Consider the following 23,261-nt stretch of genomic DNA (forward strand, 5'->3'; position numbering starts at 1 on the left):
CACGAAAATTGCCTTTTCCAGTCTATATTATAATGATTCGTCTTTTTTTAGGCGCACTTGCTTTGTTAGTAGAGGCGTTTTCCATTTTTATTGATAAAGTTCTCTCAGTCAACACACCACATAAAATATTGAGCCTATATAGTTCCCCAGATTACCGCGAATTATTTAGAAGCGCGAAATGTACCAGACGGCCACCTAACAAGCGTATACGCATAGACGTATACGATAATACAGACCTCAAACAAACCTCACACTATAACGCTTGCGATACTTAATTGCGATTTGAGATATTTTGACTCGCCGCTTACCGCCATCTATTAGCATAACTTAGCCTTACTAGTAAAACCCTTGTATTTTTTGCAAATGATACGTGCGGTTCTTTGTTTACCGATTAATAGGTAGCGTTGGCACACTTTATAATCGAGTTGAGGCAATAACAATATTTTTACCCAAATTACGGAATAGTTCATGAATTCAACCAAATACCGGACATTTGCTTATTCGATTTACCAACATTTTTCTAACCGAACGATCCTCGAAAAAACCGAACTGTCCGGTCGAAAGCCTATTCGGAGCAGGTTCATCTTTTGGAATCTACTGCTTTCACTATTTTTTCCATTTCAAGAGTTTAGTCGTGGATACATGTCTCATATACATTGAAATTTGACTTATGCTGCTCAAAATACGTCAATAAGACCCGATAAATTTTCATTTGAATGCTCTTTTGGTGCAAAGTGAGCGAACGCGGTACACAAAGCGCTTACGTTTGCATAGTTCTTCGATCAGTATGTTTTTTGATATACCGATATACTCTCTTCAGTAATTTTAATCAGACGGTCGCCATGTCATAACATCACAAATTATGTGAGAAGAAAGATACAAATAATCTTATTTTGCATACTTAAATACGTTGTAATGGACCTTAAAGTGACGTGGATAGTTATCAACTTGTACAGTCCTAAAAATTAGATTCTGAAAAACATTAATGGATTTTAATCATGTTTGTCGGCGACTATGTTTTGATTTGTAAATCTGATTGTACTTGTATAAATTGCATGAATAAAAAGTAATTCCCCTTTGATATCAAGAGTGAATCACGATTTGATCATTACATTTGTGGAACTGTAAGAGGTGAAATGTTTCGCTATCTACTGATAATATTTTTTATGGTTCATCATATTTCTTGTCAAGATGAACATTTATTCACATCAAATATATTACCCAGAAACAACAATTCAAATTATCTGGATTTTCAAGGCCATACCTATTTTTTCAACACTGAATATGAGGTAAGTTATTAGATTATTTTTTTAACTTAGCAGTTGTTAGATTGTAAATGAATCCACAATCTAGCGGCATAATTTAATTTTGCAGTATATAAACACCTCAGATCTTCAGATCTTTTTCAAAATTCAAGACTGTTATCTAAAATCTATATAATTTTTGTTTCTAATATTCTACATTGAAAGCAATATATATATATATATATATATATATATATATATATATATATATATAATATCCATCCATTGGTTCTTTGTTAAGAATTAATTTTATTTTGAGGTTAATTTAATTGATAATGATAATGTTTTTTTTTGGTTAAAAAATGTGAAATTTAAATAGTGTGTTACTTATACTTTCCGAATGTCTGATGAAAAAGAAAGTTGTAAGTAAGGGCGGGGTGAGGGGTGTTCAAAAGTTCAGGAAAATGATTATTTCTAGTTTTTTAACACAGATTAGGTTAGGTTAGGTTAAGTTAGGTTAGGTTAGGTTAGGTTAGGTTAGGTTAGGTTAAGTTAGATTAGGTTAGTTTAGGATATGATATTTTATGCAAATTCTTCGCACAGTTATGTCATTTTTATTAGAAAAAGTAGTAATAAGGATTAGCCTAATAGTTACAAAGCTGGAAAGCTATGTGAAGACATACTTTCCGCGCCCAACATATATACGAGTGCATATAATTAATCAGCATAATTTGCTCTATAACATATTGAAATTTGTGGTGAAGGTGATCGGAAGTGAGGGGGTTAAACTGCGTAATTATCAAATTATGCGTATGAATTTTATTTTCATATATCGAAGCAATTTCATGTCTACTTTGTTAGATTATAGACGTTATGTAAATTTAAACGGATATCTTTTCAAATTCTATAAGAAATCGTTTGATTGTTTTCAGACGAATCTATATGAATCGATACGATATTGTAAGCAGCTCAAAATGGAGCTGGTTAGCATCGAAAGTGCGTCTGAAAATGATAGACTAGGACTGTACATAATAGAGCGAGGTAAGTATCGATTATACAGGGTGTTTCTATATTCGACCGAAAACGCTCTCAATAAATGATTCATTTTGATATAGAAATATGAACTCTGGTTGCATCAAAAATTTGCCATAAATCAATGATGCCTTCAAATTTTTTTTTAAAATTTGGTGACCAATATGCTTCTTGATAAAGTAATATTTTGACATGAACAAACTTTGGAAAAATTTAACTTGTGGCGCGCTGTCAGGGTTAGTTGTCACTTTTATTCCCCTATTTTTTACGCAAATTATTTTTTTTAATTTTGTTTGAATTGCCTGATTAATTTAAGTTTAACCTTTTATGAAACTAAAATGAACGGTGTTGTAGAAATTTGCCTCTAAACTAAAGTCTGCAAGCAAGTACATAATTTAAAAATTAATTAATTATTCATTTAATTTCTAATAATGATTTAGCGTAGGTAGTTCAAAACAAATAAAAAATAATTCATAATCTCAATTCCAAACAAAAATGTATTAGAATAATAACAAAATTGGCAATGAAAATAAAAATAATAATAGCACAGATCAAATTGAAACAACACTATATTACAAAAATAACAAAGTTACAGTAGTTGTTCAAACTGTTGGCAGCTTACTTCAATACACTTACCACATTGCTTTGTCATTAAAAAACGTGTATTTGAGAATAAATCTAGATGGGATTGAATGATTTCTGTCGCAGCTTGAGTTCTAGCCATTATATCTTGTTCAGATTCGATGATTGTATCGTACACTAATGACTTCTTACAGCCCCATATAAAAAAATGAATAGATGCTCCATCTTGTTTAAACCACATGTGTTGTCTAATATTTAACGGTACATTATCCAGCAATTCATCGAACATTTCTTCCAAAAAGAGCGTATAAATTGCCCCATTTGATTTATTTGGTAAAATATAAGGACTGATTAGGCAATCTCCAACCATACCCATCCACACAATAAGCGAATATTTATGCTGAAACCCCCTTTCACGGGGATTTTCTTCATCTCAAACGTGACTATTTCTAGAGTTGAAAATTCCTTCCCTAGTAAATCTAGTCTCGTCCGTATACAACACATATTTTGGAAAATTTAGATTTTCACGACACTTTTGTAAATACCAGTTTGAAAATTCCATAGGCATCTGGAAATCTCTAGGTTCTAATCTAATGCTTAAACACTGGCCAATTTGTATGGATGTAACACTTGTTGTTTTAAAACTTTCCATACAGTAGAATGGTCTATTATTTAAACTCTGATAACTTAAGCCTAAAGCAAGTTTCTAATTATTTCAAATAATCCAAATACTCTATACAACTATATTGTCCGTATCCTGATTTCCGAAATGGCAAGCGCAATAAGAATGACTCTCTAATTCGCAAAATGTATCTGCCTTAGTTGATGACAGCACCTTTGTATCTGTGCTAATTGGTTTGGGGTATATTTAAGACACGTTTTGTCCCGTATTTTTGACTATTTATTGCTTATTACCGCGATACGGTACTCTTTGAAGTATGGTATTCACGACTCTGTCTCTTACTGTTCTTACCACTCTTTCTGCTCTTTCTCAGGTGAAAATTATGGTTATTTCTAGCTTATAAGACTTATATAAGATAATAAGATAAAAAAAAACTAAAAAAGGTCTAAGGTCTAATCAAGAAAATAAATAATTTTTTGTGTACAAGCCCATTTTGATATCGTATTTTCCCAACCTAAAGTTAAACTTCCAAATTTTGTGCCAAAACTATTGGATCATACGTTTTTATGCAACAATAGATGATTGGGCAGGAGGATTGTCGTGATGGAACAAAATAAAACAGTTTCCTTCAACAAATGCGATCTTCTCTCAATTTCGACATCAGAACGTACCATTAAATTAGCTTAGCATAAAATTGGAATATTAGCGGGTTATTTTTGTTCTTTCTCTAATTATTCATTAACAACACTAGAATCTTAGAATAGAATAGAATAGAATAATACATCTCCTAGCTTGTCCAACATACTTTTTGTCACTATCATTACAACTTATTTTGTTTATATTAGTATTTTGAAAATTCAATATGTTATCCTCATGATTAAAGATAATAGTATTGTTGAACTAATTTCCAATCTACTATATGGAAAATATTTTGAAATCTTTTTGTATGAACAGGATTTGGTTTTGGTAAAAGGTGATTTCACAAAAATATTTCTTGCACCTACCACGATTAATCATTTTATCCATATATTTCTAATCATAACCGTTATTCACAATCAAATCTTCATTCAAGCCTTTTTCTTATTATATCTTTTTATGTTTAATGTTGAAATTTAATCTAACGATGTACCAGAAAATGAAGACTCGTTGCTGGATAGGATGTAGTGAATAAACCGGGATTTATCTGCATATAGCTATTTTTCATAACTAAACTATCTAAAAATGATAACTGTCCATTATTTTCACTTTCAAAAGTAAATTTTATAGATGGTCATTTTAAAATAAGTTCTAGAATAACATCTTCTACATCTATATTTTGCGTATCAAACATAGATAAACTATCGTGCATACAACTGGGAAAGTACTGAAACTTCTCATTAATCTGCTTTTCAAAGTGAATATTTCAGCCACAAACAGGAATAGGTAGCTGATCCTTCGTGTTGTTTGTAAAATTAATTTTTGTACTGAAAATAGTTTCAGTTTCGTTACTTGTAGATATTTATATATGCTGTTATATAAGCCCCAAAATTTGTCCTGAAGATATCCAAAGGTTTGTGGAATTATCACGCTAGGTAATAATGAACTTCCATCAAATGAATTGAAATCTCTCAATCTTAATTTCTATTCTTCACTTTACTCAGTGATTATATCATGTTTAAATGTTTTTTCTTATTTTTCTTCTATTTTTTATATCTCAATGGGATTTTTCCTTCTCGAAATGCCCTTTTCTCTATTGATTACTGCTTCCATCACATTTCTTATAAGTATATCTTATTTTTTTTTAAAGATTTAAACAAAATCAATAGTTTTTTTCTTTATTTATCTTATAATTGTTTCTTGTTGTTTTAAGTGTCTTATTTCTCTATTTCTACATTTTTCCTACTTCGTTTTCCCCGCTGCTTTTCTGGGGGTTTCATTTCAATTGTGATGTTTTTCAATGTACAATTTCCATTTGCATATGTTAAAATTGGTATTATCATTAAATTGTTGATTTTCATGTTTTCTCTCATGTCCCATTTTGGTTTTGTTTATTTTTGTCTCTATTCACTCATCCTCTGTCAAATTCCGTTACTTTCTCCAGTGTCTTGTCTTTACATTTTATTTAATTTGCATTCTAAGCCTGTAGTTTGCAATATATCATCAGCATTTTGGCTTGACAGGTATTTTTGTAGCCAATTATCGTTTATGTTTTATTCGTTTCGTAATACTGTCCATTGACAATATGTATTATAATATTGCACCCAAGCTATCCCCCTCTTTTATCAATTTATTTGTTAAGGTCTCTTTTTATTCAATTTCTTATGTATTTATCTCACACTTTACCTTCTTATATGTATTTCTAATAGCTCTATTCGTTTCCTAGGCACTTTTATCTTGTATAGACACCTCTCTGAGATCATACATTCAATATTGCATAAACACTTGGCTATGAAAAGATTTGTTCGATTAAAAAAAGCTTGTGTCGATTTGTGTGAAGAAATGGTGAAAAAATTCAATCGTGGTGCTTCAAAAGACGTCTATAAGATCGTGATAAGCGAAAAATCATGGATTAATGCATATGAATTCGAAACTAAAGAACAATCGAATGTATGGGTCTCCCAAGACGAGCCAAAATCCAATAAAAGTTGTTTGCGCAAGAACCACTTCGAAGCAAATGGTCGCCTGTTTTTTCGGAATAATTGAACATGTCGCCACCGTTCCATAAGAGCAATGTAGAACGGTCAATTCTGATTGTTACATCAGAATTTCTTTGTTAAAATTGTCGGGAAATTAATAGCAGAAGACGATGCGAGCTCTCACACATCAGTTCCAAACAGAACGTTTCTGAACAGTCAAGACATCGAATTGTTGGGTCATCCGCTGTACAATCCTTGTTTGGCACCCAATTATTTCTTCTTATTCCAGCAGATCGAAATAAATTATGATGTTAACGTTTTTTTACACCTGAAGAAGCGGCACTTCAATCGGTATGGAAAAAATTCTTCGACAATTGGTTCAAACACATGCCAAAGTGTATTTGCAAATCCAATTATAAATATTTGTTTTAATTGCCTATTGTTCCTTTCGGGAAACGAATTTCATTCTAAGTGTTATGTTTTATATATATTATTCAATTGTAAACATTTGTCTGTCATCTGTTTGTCAACTATTGATAACGTAACGAATGTTTTTGCAGGATTACAATCTCGAAGATTTTGGACGTCAGCGGTAAATATGGTTGATGGCGGTAAATGGGTCTGGCTATCGACTGGTGAATATATTAAATACTTCAATTGGGATGCAGGTGAACCAACTGGTACTATTCCACTAGTATCTAGCTATGAAAATTGCATCCAAGTTCGCCATGAAGGAAACAGAGGATTTACATGGAATGATCTGAATTGTGGAAAGAAAAATTTTGCTATCTGTGAGAAACCATCCAAATGTACTTGTTCCACAGTGAGGGGTGTTTAAGTTTTGGTGCTTTGGATCAATAGTTAACTTTACATAAATCAATTTTCTCTTATTCTATGTTTGTTTACTCATAAATATGCCTATTCGTTATTGTAGTTATGAAATTAATTTTCCCAAATATTTATATCTAGTGGTCAAAATGGTGTCAGACCTCCGAATTCTTTAATGTAGCTCCGATTTTCCTGAAAATTTAGAATTAATCTCATCTTATCCTCTATATCAAGATCTATATGGTCGCAAGATGTACAAATTGCTTTAAAGAGGTAAAAATCTCCCCGCATCGAAAAATACCAATATTATAGTTTTTCCTACTTTTTTTCAATTCAAATGTTCTTCGTTTATGCAGCATAGATATCTTGACATATTGTATAATAGAAAATTTATATATTTTGAGGTATAAACCCTTAAAAATCTTTAAAAAATATCCTCCTGATGGAAATAAAATATTTCAATCTTTTATCGGTTTAAAACATTGCAATTTCATTTTTGCTGTGAAAAATTCATAGCATTTTAATAAAATTCATTTGGCTATTAATTTTCATTACTCAACCCACACAAACTACCCCTTTGCAGAGAAAGAAATAAAAACTAATCTAATGACTGCCGACTTTTAGATTTTGCATTCTTTTTGTATTAAAGTTTCTTGTCTCCACTTAAAGTAACTTTTAAATGTCTATACCCTGTTAACCCTCAAGAGCCACCTCTTTGATAAAAAATAAAAAAATTTTTGTAATGACTATGAATGTTTTGGTTTGAATTCATTCGGTATTCAAGTGTATTTTCCAAACACGAAGTGATTTTTCATTCTCGACATCCTGACACCCTTTTACCAACAATACAATAAAAAAGTTGTGCTCAATGACATTCAATGTTTTGATTATACATTTTTCATGAATGAAAATTCATTTTCTGCCGCAAATAAAAATAAAATTGATGAAAAATAATTAAAACAAAGAAAATCTCGTATATATATATATATATATATATATATATATATATATATATATATATATATATATATATATATATATATAGATTATAAGTATATCATCTCTGGGTACTCTCAAATTTATAACTCCATTAATTTTGAAGCTATCACATAGTACAGAAAACCATTTTAAAGGTAATATTTAAGGCTTTTGTATACTATAAAAAAAATGTAAAATTATTATCATGAAACATTTTTTAATTTGACTGTTTATTTATTTTTGTATTTCTTATAGTTATGGAGAAGAAATGTGCAAAAAATTTTTTTAAACATCCAAAAAAAAGTATTATTTATTGCTCACTTTTTCCAAACTTAAGCATTTCTAATCAGCCAAACTTTTAGATGTCGTAAATAACATCCAAATAAAGTATTTGGTACAGGGAATAAGTTTAATTCTGATTTTCAATGAAATGGCATTAGTTTAAGTGCAATTTTTTTAGCTTTAACTATTTTACATCGTATCTCACTGAAATTTCAGTCGAAACAACTTTTATCAGAGGTGATTTGAAAGGTCGTCTTTTTAAGCTCTTTAAAAAGTATTCCATGACTCTTTGTTAAAAAATGTACCATTTTCCCGTTTGAGGTTAAATGCTCAATTACATTAAACAAAAACTATTCTTGCTTTTCTTATTTCTTAAGATCTCAAAATATAACTTAATTTCTTTGTTCATAGCACTTTTTTTTGTTAAAATACATCATTACAGAGTTATACGTAAAAAACTATTGAAAAATACAGTTTTTTGACGAAAAATTGTACTTTTCAATAACTCAAAAACTATTGATCTAGCGAAAAAAACTTGGCATTTTTCACTTTAAATTTTCTGATCGTTCTATTTCTGGGGTTATTTTGGGTGAAAAATTCTCCACCCTCGAAAAGGGGTAGCATCCCCCCCTTCCATGTGGATCTCGCTTTTTGGATAGACACCTATCATCTGTCAAAATTTCAAATAAATCGGTGCTGCGTTAAAGAATTCGGAGGGGAAATGCTTGAATGCCTGACCTAATCTAACCATCTTTTTGTGATGTTTACAATCCTTTTACCTTCTACTCTTGCTTCACAGATTTTCTATGTGAATCTTCCCTCTTTTTTTCGAGGCACTGTTTTTGTTTTATTTTCATAACGTTCACAAAGTTATGATGTACAGAGTGTCAAACATAAGGTTACCCATATACTCCAACTCTCTCTAAACCTGTAAGAGTTATAAAAAAACTTTAATCACAAAGGTTCTTCGTATTTAGAGGAATTTTTAGATTATTGACTTTTCGATTATACAGGGTTTCTCAATCGTTCAGTATCGACATCAATTTTAGAATTTCAAATAGAACATTCTATATTTTATTATGTTTTTTGTTTTAGTGGTAAAAACAAAGGTAACTTTCATAAGACCGATCTATTTGATTTCCACATGACTTATGAAATATTTGAAGTTATTTGAATTTTTATTGAAAAATCATATTTCGAAAAATTCCACAAAATAAAAAGAGGCTAGCCTGGCATCATTTGCAAAATGAATTTTTAAGCACTAGACTAAGTTTATTGATTTTTGAGTCTAGAATCTCTATGGGTGTCTTTGTTCACTGTATGAGTTTTTAATTTTGTAAATAACAAATTTCATTTTCTTAAATGACATACCCTGTATATTATACCTTCAATAAAAAGCGCAAAAAAATAAGAATGCCAGCTAGCACATTTTTATTTAGCGGAATCAGTCAATAATCTAAAAACTCCTCTAAATAGGAAGAACTTTTTTAATCAAAGTTTTTTATAACTCTTACAGGTTTGGAGAAAAGTATATGGGTCATATTATGTTTGACACCCTGTACTTCGAATGTATGAGATTTTATCGGAAGAATATTCAGGTTTGACTAACCATCCATTTCATATTTCTACGCATTGTATGATTCAACAATATCTGCAGCTATTCCATTAAGAGTACGGTGATTACTACCACTTAGTTATCTACATAATCCTACAAAAAAAACACCTGTGGGCATCTCTATATGAAGCACGTCGTCGTAATTGAGTCGAGGCCACCACTGGTGTAATCCACTTCTTTCTTGCTCCGTCACGTGTGGAAGTGCTTTGAAGGTAAATAAGGCTCTTATACAATGCCAAACCACATGCTGCGAAAGTTCCAGAATAAGATGAGGAACTTGCTTTTATTAAACTCCAACCACATCCAGCATTTGGTACGGATTTTGCATCGTTAGACTACTATTTATTCAGATCCATGTTGAAATACCTGCGTGGGAAAAAAAATTAAAATAATAAATAAAGGAGATGTTGAAAGTGTAGTGTAAGCCCAAAAAATTATTTTACCAAGGTCTCAAAGGGCTAGCTGAACCTTGGGTGAAAACCTTGGAATAACATAGGCTATAATTCGAATAATAAGGTTTCAATTCTGTACGATTATTTAATAAAAAAGTAAAACTCCATTTTTGTCTTAATTTCTTATAACTTAGACCTTTTGACGTATTTATGCTTTTAAATGTTCTTGATTTTAGGTTTCTTCTGATTTAAAATTAGTTTCTTTTATTATTTTCATCTGTCTTTAAAAAATCAAATCAGAAGATACCAAAAATCAAGTACATTTAAAAGCATAAATAGATAATTTATTATATAGAAGGCATTCCACAGAATTGATCAATTCAATGCGAACCTGTTTCCTCAATCGAATTATGTAGTATTATACAACTCTGCGCACGTGCCTTTCAATCGAGGGTGGCTCGAACCACCCCTGCATCGGTCGTAGATTTAGTGCGCAAAGCGACGCAAATCCTCGTTTCCTCGCGGGTGAACGCCTAACTGTGTCGTGCAAAATAGGACACCGTTGCTATCTTGGTTGCCTGGTTAAAGCTGCATGAAATACATCTTTCCGTTGTCACAGTGAGAATCAAAACGATTTTACCCCAACTATTATATTAAATAAAACTCGTGTCACGCGATCGACTGTTAGATAAAATAATGGATGTTCAGTGTTCATTTAGAAAAATCAAAAACGAAGTTTAATGGTTTGATACAGGAAGCACAAATTTATTTTAATTAGGTAAGTTTATTTTTAGAGGGTATAGCTTCAGTTTTTATGAATTCTAATTTTATTCGGACGCGCGTATTTTCGTTCGTGTCGAGATTGTTATGATAAATCAGTTTTCAGTTTCATATATATGCATGAGAAATAATATTTTCATTGAACTTCTGACACACTTTTACTGATTCAAAAGCAACAATTTGGATAAGCAAATTCGTATAATATTTTTTTATGAAAAGCTTGTATCTATTGAACGCAACTGGTTTTTTATTAACTCACTTAAATATTGATTGGAAGTGATCTTAATCGATTGAAAAAATTTAGAATTATCAAACTACCATGCCTCTACAGTTATGAGTGTATGCTACATTTTTTGAGACAAATAAAAATAAATAATTATAATTGAATATGGCTTTATAGTTTTTCAAAGTATTCTTCATTAAGATGGTAATTATTTAGAATTGGGGCTCCAGGCAAAAATCTCTCCAAAAAAATTTTCACCACCTGGAAACTATTTCATTATATAGAATTAGATAATTAAAGGTGGGGGAGACATATTATTTCCATTATTTTAGACATTATATGGTACAACTTACATATGATAAATCAATGAATTTCTTTAAAATCGTTGATCATACATTTCAGAAGGTAGCAAAAAGGGGCGAGGGGGAGGAGTGTTTATAATTTGGTTAACGTTTACTCGCCGTCACAAACATGTGTCCCCCACCTTTAATTATCTAATTCTACCTAATGAAATAGTTTCCAAGAGGTGAAAAATTTTTTGGAGCGATTTTTGCCTGGAGCCTCAATTCTAAATAATTACCATTAAGATCAATATATTTTTGCATGAGCTTAAGCCAATTGTCGAATTTTTCCATTCCTGTTGAGGTACTTTCAAAACATGTGATTTGAACGAATCAACCGCTTCTTCAGGTGTAGAAAAACGTTGACATCGCAATTTAATTTTGATCTGCGGGAATAATAAGAAATCATTGCATGCCCAACAAGAACTTTACGACGGATGATCCATCAACTCGATGTTTTGACGTTTTTGTTTGAACTGATGTGTGAGAGCTCGCATTGTCGTGGTGGAGAATGATTAGTCTTCTGCGATTGGTTTCCCAGATTTTTTCGAACAATTCCAGTAAACAAATGCTGGTGTACCATTTAGAATTGACCACTCTAGTTGCTCTAATGAAACAGGGACGAAAAAACAGGCGACCATTTGTTCCCAAGTGCTTCGTGTGTCGATAACTTTTATTGGATTTGGCTTGCCTTGAAAGACCTATACAGTCGATTGTTGTTTAGTTTCGGGTTCATATGCAAAGATCAATGTTTCCTCGCCTGTCACTATCTTATAGACGTCTTTTGAAGCACGAAGCGATTGAATTTTTACATCATTTTTTTGGATCAATTAACATAATCTTTTTTTGTGCGATTGTCAAATTAAGCGGTATACAACGCGAACAAATGTTCATGCAATATTGAATGTATGCGAGTGGAACCAATGCTCAAGTATGCCTCAATCTCACGGAATGTTATATGTCACAGCATCGATGTTTTCTGGCACATCGGCAGATATTGGACGACCTCAACGAAATTTATCCTGTAGCGAAGTGCTACCACGATCAAATTCAGAAAACAAGCGAAACACGGTGGATCGAGATGGTGCTTCATTACCAAAAGTCGAAGTGAGTTGATTGGCACATTGCTGCTGGTTTAATAAACGTAGAAAGTCGTAGAAAATCATCGCACGAAAATATACGCAATTGACTTCCATTTTTTTTTAACCAAAATGAAAAATTCAAATAGCATTCCTATGACAGCACGTTCTGAATACGCTCACCATTAAAAATGTCAAACTATCAGATTTGATATATTCACATCAGTGTTGCCTTATCTCAAAACTTAGTTAGCAGCCTCTAGTGGTTCTATCATCATTTGGAGGAACAAGTACAATGTAATAAAATAACAAAGAACTTGTCATATTCAGAGGCGTTCCATCGTGAGAAAAACTAAGTTATGTTATAATAGAATATTTACATAGGAATTCTATATGGTTTATAACAGCAAAATTGAATCAATTCGTTTAAAAATAAATTGAAGCCTGTATAGAAAAACGCTTAGACTCGATATATCCTATATCTTATCTTCAACTGTTTTGGAATTAACATTTACATTAAAATTAGAATATCCCCACAGAAAGAAGTCTAATTGCGTCGGATCAGAATATCGTTCTGGCCGTTATATCGGTCCACTGATTTGGTTAGGTTAGGTTAGGTTATATTGATATGGTAATAGGGCTAAGCTCTATCTTACTGGAACCATATTCGCAGAAACTTATGGGTTTGCTCGATTTATAATATTGTCAAAGTTGACACGATATTATTTTGGAGCTATTCTAAATATTTATCTCTTTATTTCCTACAATTCATGCTCAAACATCTGTCAGAATATCACTTAGTTCTTCTCTCATTCAATGAGGATTCTCATTAGACCAATAGCAGCAATTTTGACTATTAACATGACCGTGAACTGTAAAAGTGCTCTCATCAAATAAGAAAACATTTTTTAATTGAACCAAACTGTTATCTTATATTGTCATTATCTCTTCATAAAAATACATCTCCTATTGAAATTGCCTTCCTTGAGCTCATGAGTTGGTATCATTTTATAAGAATGCAATGTAGGTGAAAAATTTGGAAAATATAACGTGGATCTTGAAGGCCATAAAATAGGACCTGCACGTCCTATCCACCTGTTGCCATAAACATTATTTAGATATTGTCCCATTGGTAGTGAAAAGTCCACATCATGCTGAAAATATATACTGCGGATAACAAAGTTCGTGTTTTGAAAGCCTTTTCGGCAAAATATATTGTGCTCAGTAAAAATAGACCTGACGTCTTAAAGGACCATCAAAAAGTCAGACCTGCTAATTGGTCATTTATAAAACCAATCCACATGTTAACCGGAAACCTTAACTGGGAACATTTTCGAATTTTATCACGGCTCTCGTTAATTTTACTTCATCTGTAAATAGTGTCCTGTATGGCGTTGGGCGATGATTGTTAATCAACCTTCCAACCTATGGATTTCATCTCCAGGATGTAGTAGCTGAACCATTATATTTCCTGTAGAAGCAACTCTACCATTACCGTTGCAGAACTTATAAACCAAAATTATGTCTGCATATTCTGTGGTCGAAAACTGGTGTGGCATTTTGCACGAAAATTACCAAAGCCTTACCAAAGCTAACCCAATATTAGATGAAATCAATTGAATATTTATCGAAAATAATAACTCAAATTTTTTTAATTATAAATAAAATTTCGAAATTTATAATATGTATTCAAATTATTTCCTCATTATGTGATACGTCATTATGATTGTTCTATGTTTGATAAAATTTGATAGTTCACAAGAAATTGAATAAAAATGCGACTTTGTCTCACATATACTTATTGCATTTCAAAAAACTATTATCAAGGGTCCAATATTTAATACGAATCCTGTCGAATGAATGATGGTAGTATGAAAAAACGAAAAAATTTGAAAAATCAAATGATCTTAATAAATAAGAAGAATTGACACTTGATACTACATGATGTTCACCCCGAGGGACTCTACATATAAAAGAAGTATGTAAAATTACTCATGACTAACCCTGTGTAAAAAACTGTTGGTGAAAAAATTGATAATGAAATTGTTGGTAGAATGAAAAAACTGCTACTTCGACTGATTCAATATTTTTTTCATTAATGCTTCACTTAGGTAATTCGTCAAATTCAATGAACGATTTAATGGTTTTCTTTCTGAACGACAGATGTACAGTTCATTTGTGAATATCGTAATCATAAAAAAACTCAACATATGTTTGCAACATGTTTTAAACTTTCCAAGGTTTGCTTTTATTGATATATAATTTTGAGAACTTCCGTTAAGACTTTGTTCAGTTGAAATAGAATTTTTATTTAACATAAAAATTGTGTTTAAAGTATATTACAATAAAAATTTGACTTATTGTTTATAGCTAATAAACGAAACCCTAAAAACAGGACAATGAGATTGCTGTTAGGTTTCTAGATTGCAATAATAATATTGTGGTTTCTTTCACAAATAAATAATTTTCTTATTGGTATTTAATAAACAATATATATTATACTTATTTTAAAAGTAAGATAAATTAGTTTTGTTTTTCTTTTTTCAGGTACCGTTTCTATCTCCTTAGTTAGGTCTGCCTTCCTATAGTTCACCATATAAAAATCGCAAACATACGAGGTTTGTCAGAAAAGTTTCCGACCTAACAAAGAAACAAAACTTTTTTCCATAATTACCATTTTTAAATAAAATCTCCTTTCAAGCCTATACACTTAATCCAGCGTCGCTCCAACTTTTTCAACACTTCCATTCGTTTTTCTACTCAAAATAATCATTTATGTATGTGATAACATCGACGACTGATAAGAATTTCTTTTCTGCAAGAAAAACTGCAAGATTAGAAAACAAGAAAAAAGTCGCTGGGTAGATATGGTGAATACAACGATTGGTGAATCAATTCAAAATGCAATCTATCAAATTTAGATATAACGATCAACTGTGTGTCAGAAAGTGCGTTTTTTTGGTGAAAAAGAATTCTATTTTTTTTAGTGGTGGATAGGGGTGATTTATTTTTCTCAAGCAGCATCAATAAAAAATAAAAACTGTTTATTCGAATGCGGATATTATTCAAAGTTAACGAACGCGGCAATGGATGGGTAAGGATAGGCCGCTAGCCTATTCTGATGCATCTCTCAATATGTCGTGTATCTAACACATAGATGGCGCTGCCATTGTCAAACCGATATAACGTTTATAATATACCAACTTTCAAAAGACTATGTGTAATATTTCATGGCGTTTCGATTAGTTAGAAAAAAGTGACAGCCGTTTAAGTGAAGCTACTTTTGTTATTTTCAAAAAAATGGATGAAAAAAACATTGTAGAAGCTCAGCATTGGCTTTGAAAGTATTATCCAGACACTGCTCTATCGAAAAGAACCATTTGTTACTGGTTTTCCGAATTTAAACGTAGTCGTAGAGACATCGATGATGGTGAACTTTCTGGTCGTTCAATTGGAGGAGTTACTCCAGAAAACATAAAAAAAGTCCACAAATTATTTATTAAGCATGAAAATTTGACCATAAGAAAGCTTTTTCAAAGTGGGTGCCGCGTTTACTCACAGTCGATCAAAAAAAAACATGTTGATGATTCAGAACTTCTTTGTCCATGTTTACACGTTGATAATCAGATTTATTGCATCGATATGTGACAATGGATGAAACATGAATCCGTAACTTCATTCCGGAATCAAAATGATAAGTTTACAGCAGCAGGTAAACCACCTCTGAGGCGTCCAAAGACACAACAGTTAGCAGGGATGGTTATGACTTCGGTTTTTTGGGATGCGCATGGAATATTGTTCATCGACTATTTCCGAAAGGGACAGACAATCAATAACGAATACTACATATAGTTTTTGGATCGTTTGTTTGAATGCAAAAATCAAGAAAAATCGTCCTAATATATCGGATAAAAAACCAAGTCATTGCACTGATTAACAAGTTGATGGCTACGATGGTTAAATTGAACGAATCACCCTTCGAATCGCTTCCTCATCCACTGTATAATCTAGATCTGGCTCTCAGTGACTACTGGCTATTCTTTGATCTCAGAAAATGCTCACTGATAAGAAATTCAGCTCAAATGAAGAAACAATTGCTGAAACTGAAGCCTATTTTCAGACAAAAGACAAATCCTTCTTCAAGTACGTTATTGAGGAATTAGAGAAGCGTTGGAATGATTGTATTGCTCTTGAAGGAGATTACATTGGTGAATATCGATTTTTAGCAGAAAAATTTGTTTTTCTTAGTTACATGACTTATCCAACCTTAATCCGAAGGTTTTTCAGTACCAATTTTTTCGATGATATCGCTGGTTGTCGCAATTTTTGGATATCCTGAACGCTCATCGTCAGTCAAGTTGCTACAGCCACGTTGTCTAACTCCTTCTTAATATGTGTTGGCGTATTTATACAAATGTCATACAGAAATTAAGTATCCAAAGGGCTGGAATTCTAATTTGAAACTTTAGATTGAAGTCAAACAACTCTCACAGAAGGATTTCCAGCACTAAGCAGAATAATTTTATTATTATACCTTACTAAGTGAATGAATCCTCACACAAGTTTGAGTTGAGGAGTTGAGTATCTTTATATTCTCTCCAGACTCTATTCACTCATTTCTGTTGTACGGTAATCTGTTTTTTAACCTTCTTTAGCAAGTTTCTTTTGCTACTAAATTCGCATCCTCTAATTTGTTCTTCTTACTTCTTCTAGTCTTCTTGTCTGTTTTAGCTTCGAATAAATGTTCTATTATTCTTTCTTCCGTTATTTGTTCTATGTGGCCGAAGCGTCTCAGTTATTTGCTCTTAAGCACATTGCAAACGCAAAATATTGATCTATTCATTATGTTAACCCAGCACACTCGTACTTGAAAGATTGTACCTTCAGAGTCAAACAAGAAAGAGAATGTTCAGATTGATTAAAGCAACGGTCCCTCAAGGCAGCGCCTTTGGACCAACACTGTACTTATATATTTGTAACATCCCTATAACGAAAAATATTGAACTGTCACTATTTGTAGAAGATATTACAATATTAACTGTTAAAGAATCAATTGAAAAGAAGGTAAATAATCTTCAATATTCAATAAACAAAATGGACTAAAAAAAGGCGTATAATAATCAGTGAAAAAAAATTTCGAAGACGATAAAATAACTAGGACTGCTCTTGGATATTGAAATAAAGTGGCAAAATATCAAAAAGAAAGAGGAGGAAATGACATCACACATAAAAAACTTATATGCAAAGGTTTTCAAACGATTGAGGCAGGCAAAAATTCAACAAGAATTGTCAATTGTCATCTATAATAATACACACTTTATTTGGTAATATTAGTACAGCATGTTTCCGAGTAAACTGTCTGTCAGATGCGACTAAAAATACTTAGACTGTATCCATTGCAAGTAGTATAAATGTGTTAAGACAAGTTTGAATTTGTAAATCAGCTTATATAGTATCTTTATAATCTAACTATAATCTATGAGAGAGTAATAAAATGATGAAACATTCGTATCGTACCATAGGCATCCCACGTTTAGTAGACAGTATTTTGGTATGAAATAAGATTTGTATAAAAATAATTAATATATCGCGTGTTCACTTATATATTCACTTATTTAACTTGCTTATAACTTCCAAATTGAAGGTAAAGTAGTGGAAGTTTTTTCTGATATTTCAGTTTTCATTGTGTCATACTGGTTATATAGATATGAGAGGTTTATAACCTCATGTTCATAAAAAATAATTTTAATAGAGAAACTTACCAGTAGCAGCCAATATTTACATTGAATGGCTCGATCATTTCATAAGTAATATTGTACAGCTTCCATATGTTCCTTATTCTTTAATTATATGATTTTCAGGCTTCTCATTATCTGCAGTCCCCATTTTAAACCAATCATTTATTCTTGAAGCTTCTCCCTTTATCTGTGTACAAATTAGTTCAATCAGGTTTAGTTCGCAATGATATAATGGAGATCTAACAACCGTCATACAACGATTTTCTGCAATATCATCAATTTCATATTTTTTGAATGTTTATTTATGAAGGAACTACAAAAGGATATCTCTCTTCTAAAAGAACCAGATCTATCATTTGTTCGAACCATTTTTCTAAAAATATCAGCATACATATACTTTTGGTATCCACTGGAATCATTAGACCAAAAGTCAATAAACCAACTTTAACGAAATTATTTAAAATTGCAGAAATTTTGGTTTACCTGCAGCTTCACGTACTATTTGAAACTAGCCACATTTCTCTTCTTTAATAACTTTGTAAATCTTAGATTTTCCAACACCAAGCGTACTACTAACTAATTCCGCTGTATCAACAACATTTTTACATCAACATGTCTGTAGGTAAATGATTTAAAGCATATGTTTCACCATTAACTATTGAAAAACCGATTTTTCGGTGTTTACGCAGCCCTTTGGAAATTTTCCAGAATCATAAAGATTTCAAAATAAATTGCACACTGTACCTTGCAAGTAAACTAAAATGTTGAGAATACAGAACTTTGAACTTCTTACTAAATGGAAAAACGTAATATCGCATTTTTAGTGAAATTTGTCGGGAAGATATTCTTGGAATCAAAATGAAACATTTATTGGCAAATAGATCTTATGAGACGGCTATGTAATCTTCAATACAAAGGGCTTTTGACAACTCCAAACCTTTTTCTATTGTTCTGTACAACTTTTGGTAATAAAAAGCCAATAAAAGCCCGAAAACTTGTATTAGCTCAGATACATTTATGAAAATTTAACAAATATTTAGATTATTCTAATGACTGTACTAAATTTTGGATTAGTACGTTTTATTACTTTCCCGTACATAAAAATAAACTTTAGTACTTTCTAGACGATAAAATTGACATAACTCATCTTCAATTGAAACAAACAGTACATTTTTAAGTTTCATTTTGCTTTTAAAGACCATTTCAAATAAGAAATAGTGATAGGAGATAGCCCTTATAAAAGTTATCATCACATTTACCTGAAGAATATCTTATCCACACAATATTTTTTTATTCGAACTTTATTTGAATTGGGAAGGTATATAAGCGCCTTACGTTCCCCTTTTGCAAACGTTAATAACTTGGCAGAAGACTTATAAGGGATAGAGGTTCGATTTCATATATAGAATGGTGTAGGTAATAAAACGTGGAAAGATCCAGTAGTTCCAGAATAAATATTAAATTTTTTATTAATGAGAAAATAAAAATACATATACGACGTTCGTAAAGTAGAACTAACAATGACAAATCTCATTAAAATTGCCCAAGTCACTTTAAATTTATAGTAAAAAAATTATTCCAAAATTTTTAATTCATAGATGGACACTACTCAAACAAGACTTAAATACTGTTAATGGAGACTGCATCATGACTTGAGAACATAAAATTTTGGGCAGCTAATTCGAATTCACCAAATGCTAATAGACGACCGTCAAATTGAGGTTAGAACATATCAAAAGAACGCATTTGCCATTGCTTGATATAAATATTATGCATCCAATTCTTATGCCTTTTGACGCGGTTTTCTTCATCAAGTCATAACTGTCGAACCGGTCTGGATCTATCACTATATTCTTGAAACTGAATAACGGTCAAGACAGTGGTTTGCAAAAGGTGAACCTGCTTGGAAATATGCAAAGATGATAATATCGAACAGAAAAGAGATGGCGACTGGGATTTTATACATAGACTATTTTCAGAAAGGTAAAACAATAACAGAAGAGGATTATGCCTTATTCTTGATAAGTTTAAGGGAAAAATTGTAAAAAAGCGACGGCATTCGAAGAAAAATAAAAAGCTTTTTCATGAGAATAGCACATATTTCCACACTTCGGTGGTCTCCACGGCTTATATACCCTATTCAGCAAATATAGCACACAGCGAATTCATCCCGTTTCCTCATCTCAAAGTTTCATTTGTAGAAGAGAGATTTTCATTGGACGAAGACGTTATGGCAAACGCAAATGCCTATTTTGATGAGAAAAACAAGATTTCTAAGGACTGAAAAAATTAGCGTTTTGTTATGTTGAGAATAAAAATTATTATTTTTGTTACTTACATTCTGCGCAGACAATGCACTTCTTAGGTATTTGGATATCGTCGAATGTTAACTTCCTTTTTCTGGTTATTTCTTGATGCCATCAATACCAGTTTCCTTAATCAAATAAATGTAATTTCTGATTTCTTAGACATTTTGATATATTAATGCATCTAAATGTTCTTGATTTTAGGTCTCTTCTGTTTTAAAATTTTTTTTGAAGATATAATTTGACGTTTCGACTTTTCTTTAAGTCTTTATCAAAATATGATTTTAAAACAGAAGAGACCAAAAATCAAGAACATTTAGATGCATTTATAAAACTTCGATGAAATATCACACAGAATATTACCATGAAGTAATAAAGAAACTCAAAAATACTTTGAAGAATAATCAATATCCATATAAATATCCTGGCCTGTTAAAATGCATAATATTATTATTGAATACATGCGTTTTTATTAGTTTTCTTAAATTTTATTAACAGTAATATTCTACTTTGTGATAGTGTAAATCCATTCATAATGTACAAGTATGGGCAGAAGTGAAACAAGGTATGCACTAAAACTCTGAACACACTTATAACGAGACGGAGGAGCCTTTGAAGTTGCATATTTTCTATCATGCAGTTCAGATATGGCCTATGTAATCCAAAAGTGGTTTGATTTTGTAAAGTCTATCCGAAGTATTCGTAGTTTCATTGTTAGAGAAATGCGAATTGCTCGAAAAAAGTTCAAATCGGTTACGAGACATTACTGATTTTACTTCATTCGAATAAAGAACATTATTCGTCCAATAGCTTAGGCATCTGAACTAAACCTATCCAGTCCCAAAAAAATTTACATTTCTTCAGTATTAGTATCTTTCCAACTTCTAGTTCTAGCCTTGGGTAAAGTAAATTTTTTAGCCTGTTGAGAAGCATATATATATTAGTTTCTTGTACCATTAGATTTAGAAGAGTGTCGTCTACAAACAATGAAAAAAAATCAATAGGGTTTTTGTTTTGTAGATTTTGAATATCGATATTTATATTCAAGTCTTGTGCATAAGCAACAAAATCTTTCAGTCACTTCGTTCCATTGTTCCAGTAGGCTGTACTAGAATTTCGTCAGACGAGGAATCGCTACTCTACTGAAAGCGTCGCATAACAGATTCGATTGTTTCTTCAACACGTGTAATGCCACCAATATGTGAACTGAAGCTGAACTGAGTCTTTCAATTTCTGGTACATTTTCGGTAGACAGTTGATCGGACGATGTACTGGGTATGCCAGCAGGATTAGCACTTATGTTTCGTGACACTTTTTGTCTTTTTGTCTGTACAGGAGAATAAGATGAATCAGAAGACTCAGAATAACTTGTGCTTGCCTTGTAACTTTCCGACGAATATTCAAACGGTTCTTCATCTGATAAAATATCGTCCATCATTGCTTGTAAACGTAACTGTTCATTCTCATAATAACCCATCTCACTAATATCACTATCTATTTACTTTCATACACAATCGAAGTTATCTTCGCCAATGACCAAGATAAACTAAGCAACTAGACGACGTGAATTTTATAACACGCATTTAAGTCTTGCAGATTTTTGTTATTAGATTTTCATCTAATTCTGGTGCTTTTTCTGTCTCCTCTGGTCAACTACTTACAAGATATTTTCCATATGATGGTGCCTCTTCATTATCATCTTCATCTCTTGGTTGCTTTCGTGTTGTTCACTCGTTTCTCTGAAAGCGGCTTCAAAGTATGTTTCCCAATCCTTCTTTTCTATTCTCGATAACGCTCTACTGGGCATATTTTATGCTTTGATTTAGTGGAAATGTTTGCTGCTGTCTTTACTGTTTGCCTCCATTCCCTCAACCATTGCATCCATCCCCTGTCTTTACTTTCTTCTGCAGCATTTTAGTGCTTCTTTTTTTGTTGCCGCTATCTCGTTTTCGTTTTATATTGTAACCCACTATAGCCATGCCTGTTTTTTCAGCCTGGTATGTGTATCGTACTCTTTCTCAAACCACGTTTTCCATTGTTGGACTATTTTCTTCCCCAATGCACTGTTTGCTGCATTTCTTACTTTGCTTCTTTTATGTTTCTCCAGTTTTCTTCACTAGAACTAAGGCCATCCCGTGCCAAATTCTCTCTTAGTGTGTCTGGTACTCCTTACTGATTTCATGATTTGTTTTTAATTGCTATGTGTTCCACTTTCTCCTGCATATATTGACTTTGCGTCCTCTCTCATCTTCATTATTGCTCATACTAGGAAATGATCTAGATTTCTCCTCTATCCTCTATCTCCTGTATCCCGTACAATATGTTTTCATTTCCTCCATATGATTACGTGATTGATTTGATGTTATCTTATATCATTTTAGGTGTTCAAAATTTGTTCTCACTATGAAGGTATTCGTGTATGCTGCAAGATTGCACAATATCATTCCATTGGTGTTTAATGATACGTGGGTCGTCTCTTCGCTCGCTATTTATCCGTTCGTTCTCGATTTAGGCGTTGAAATATTACTATCATATCGTTCTTGGGTATTTTCTAGTTCTTCTATTTTCTCATTAAACTCCTCTAACAACTAACAACTTCGTGGT

At 31.9% G+C, this 23,261-nt stretch overlaps 2 protein-coding genes across 3 annotated transcripts in view; both read left to right on the forward strand.

Annotated features, from left to right (window-relative positions):
• Nucleotides 1-784: 784 nt before the first annotated feature.
• On the forward strand, nt 785-10,357 carry LOC130445766 (C-type lectin domain family 4 member M-like). Its single transcript, XM_056781616.1, has 3 exons — nt 785-1,289; nt 2,177-2,285; nt 6,656-10,357. The coding sequence occupies exons 1-3, from the start codon at nt 1,137-1,139 to the stop codon at nt 6,931-6,933; spliced, it is 540 nt and encodes a 179-aa protein (XP_056637594.1). The 5' UTR covers nt 785-1,136; the 3' UTR covers nt 6,934-10,357.
• A 321-nt stretch (nt 10,358-10,678) lies between these two features.
• LOC130445704 (protein FAM135A) overlaps nt 10,679-23,261 on the forward strand; it is a 59,770-nt gene continuing 47,187 nt past the window's right edge. Inside the window, exon 1 of one of the 2 annotated variants that reach the window (XM_056781522.1) lies at nt 10,679-10,968. The gene's annotated coding sequence lies outside the window, so the exon portion shown is untranslated. The remainder of the gene's footprint in view (nt 10,969-23,261) is intronic. The other variant, XM_056781523.1, reaches the window with a different exon arrangement.

This window comes from Diorhabda sublineata, chromosome 6, assembly GCF_026230105.1.
Source record: "Diorhabda sublineata isolate icDioSubl1.1 chromosome 6, icDioSubl1.1, whole genome shotgun sequence".
Lineage (NCBI taxonomy): Eukaryota > Metazoa > Arthropoda > Insecta > Coleoptera > Chrysomelidae > Diorhabda > Diorhabda sublineata.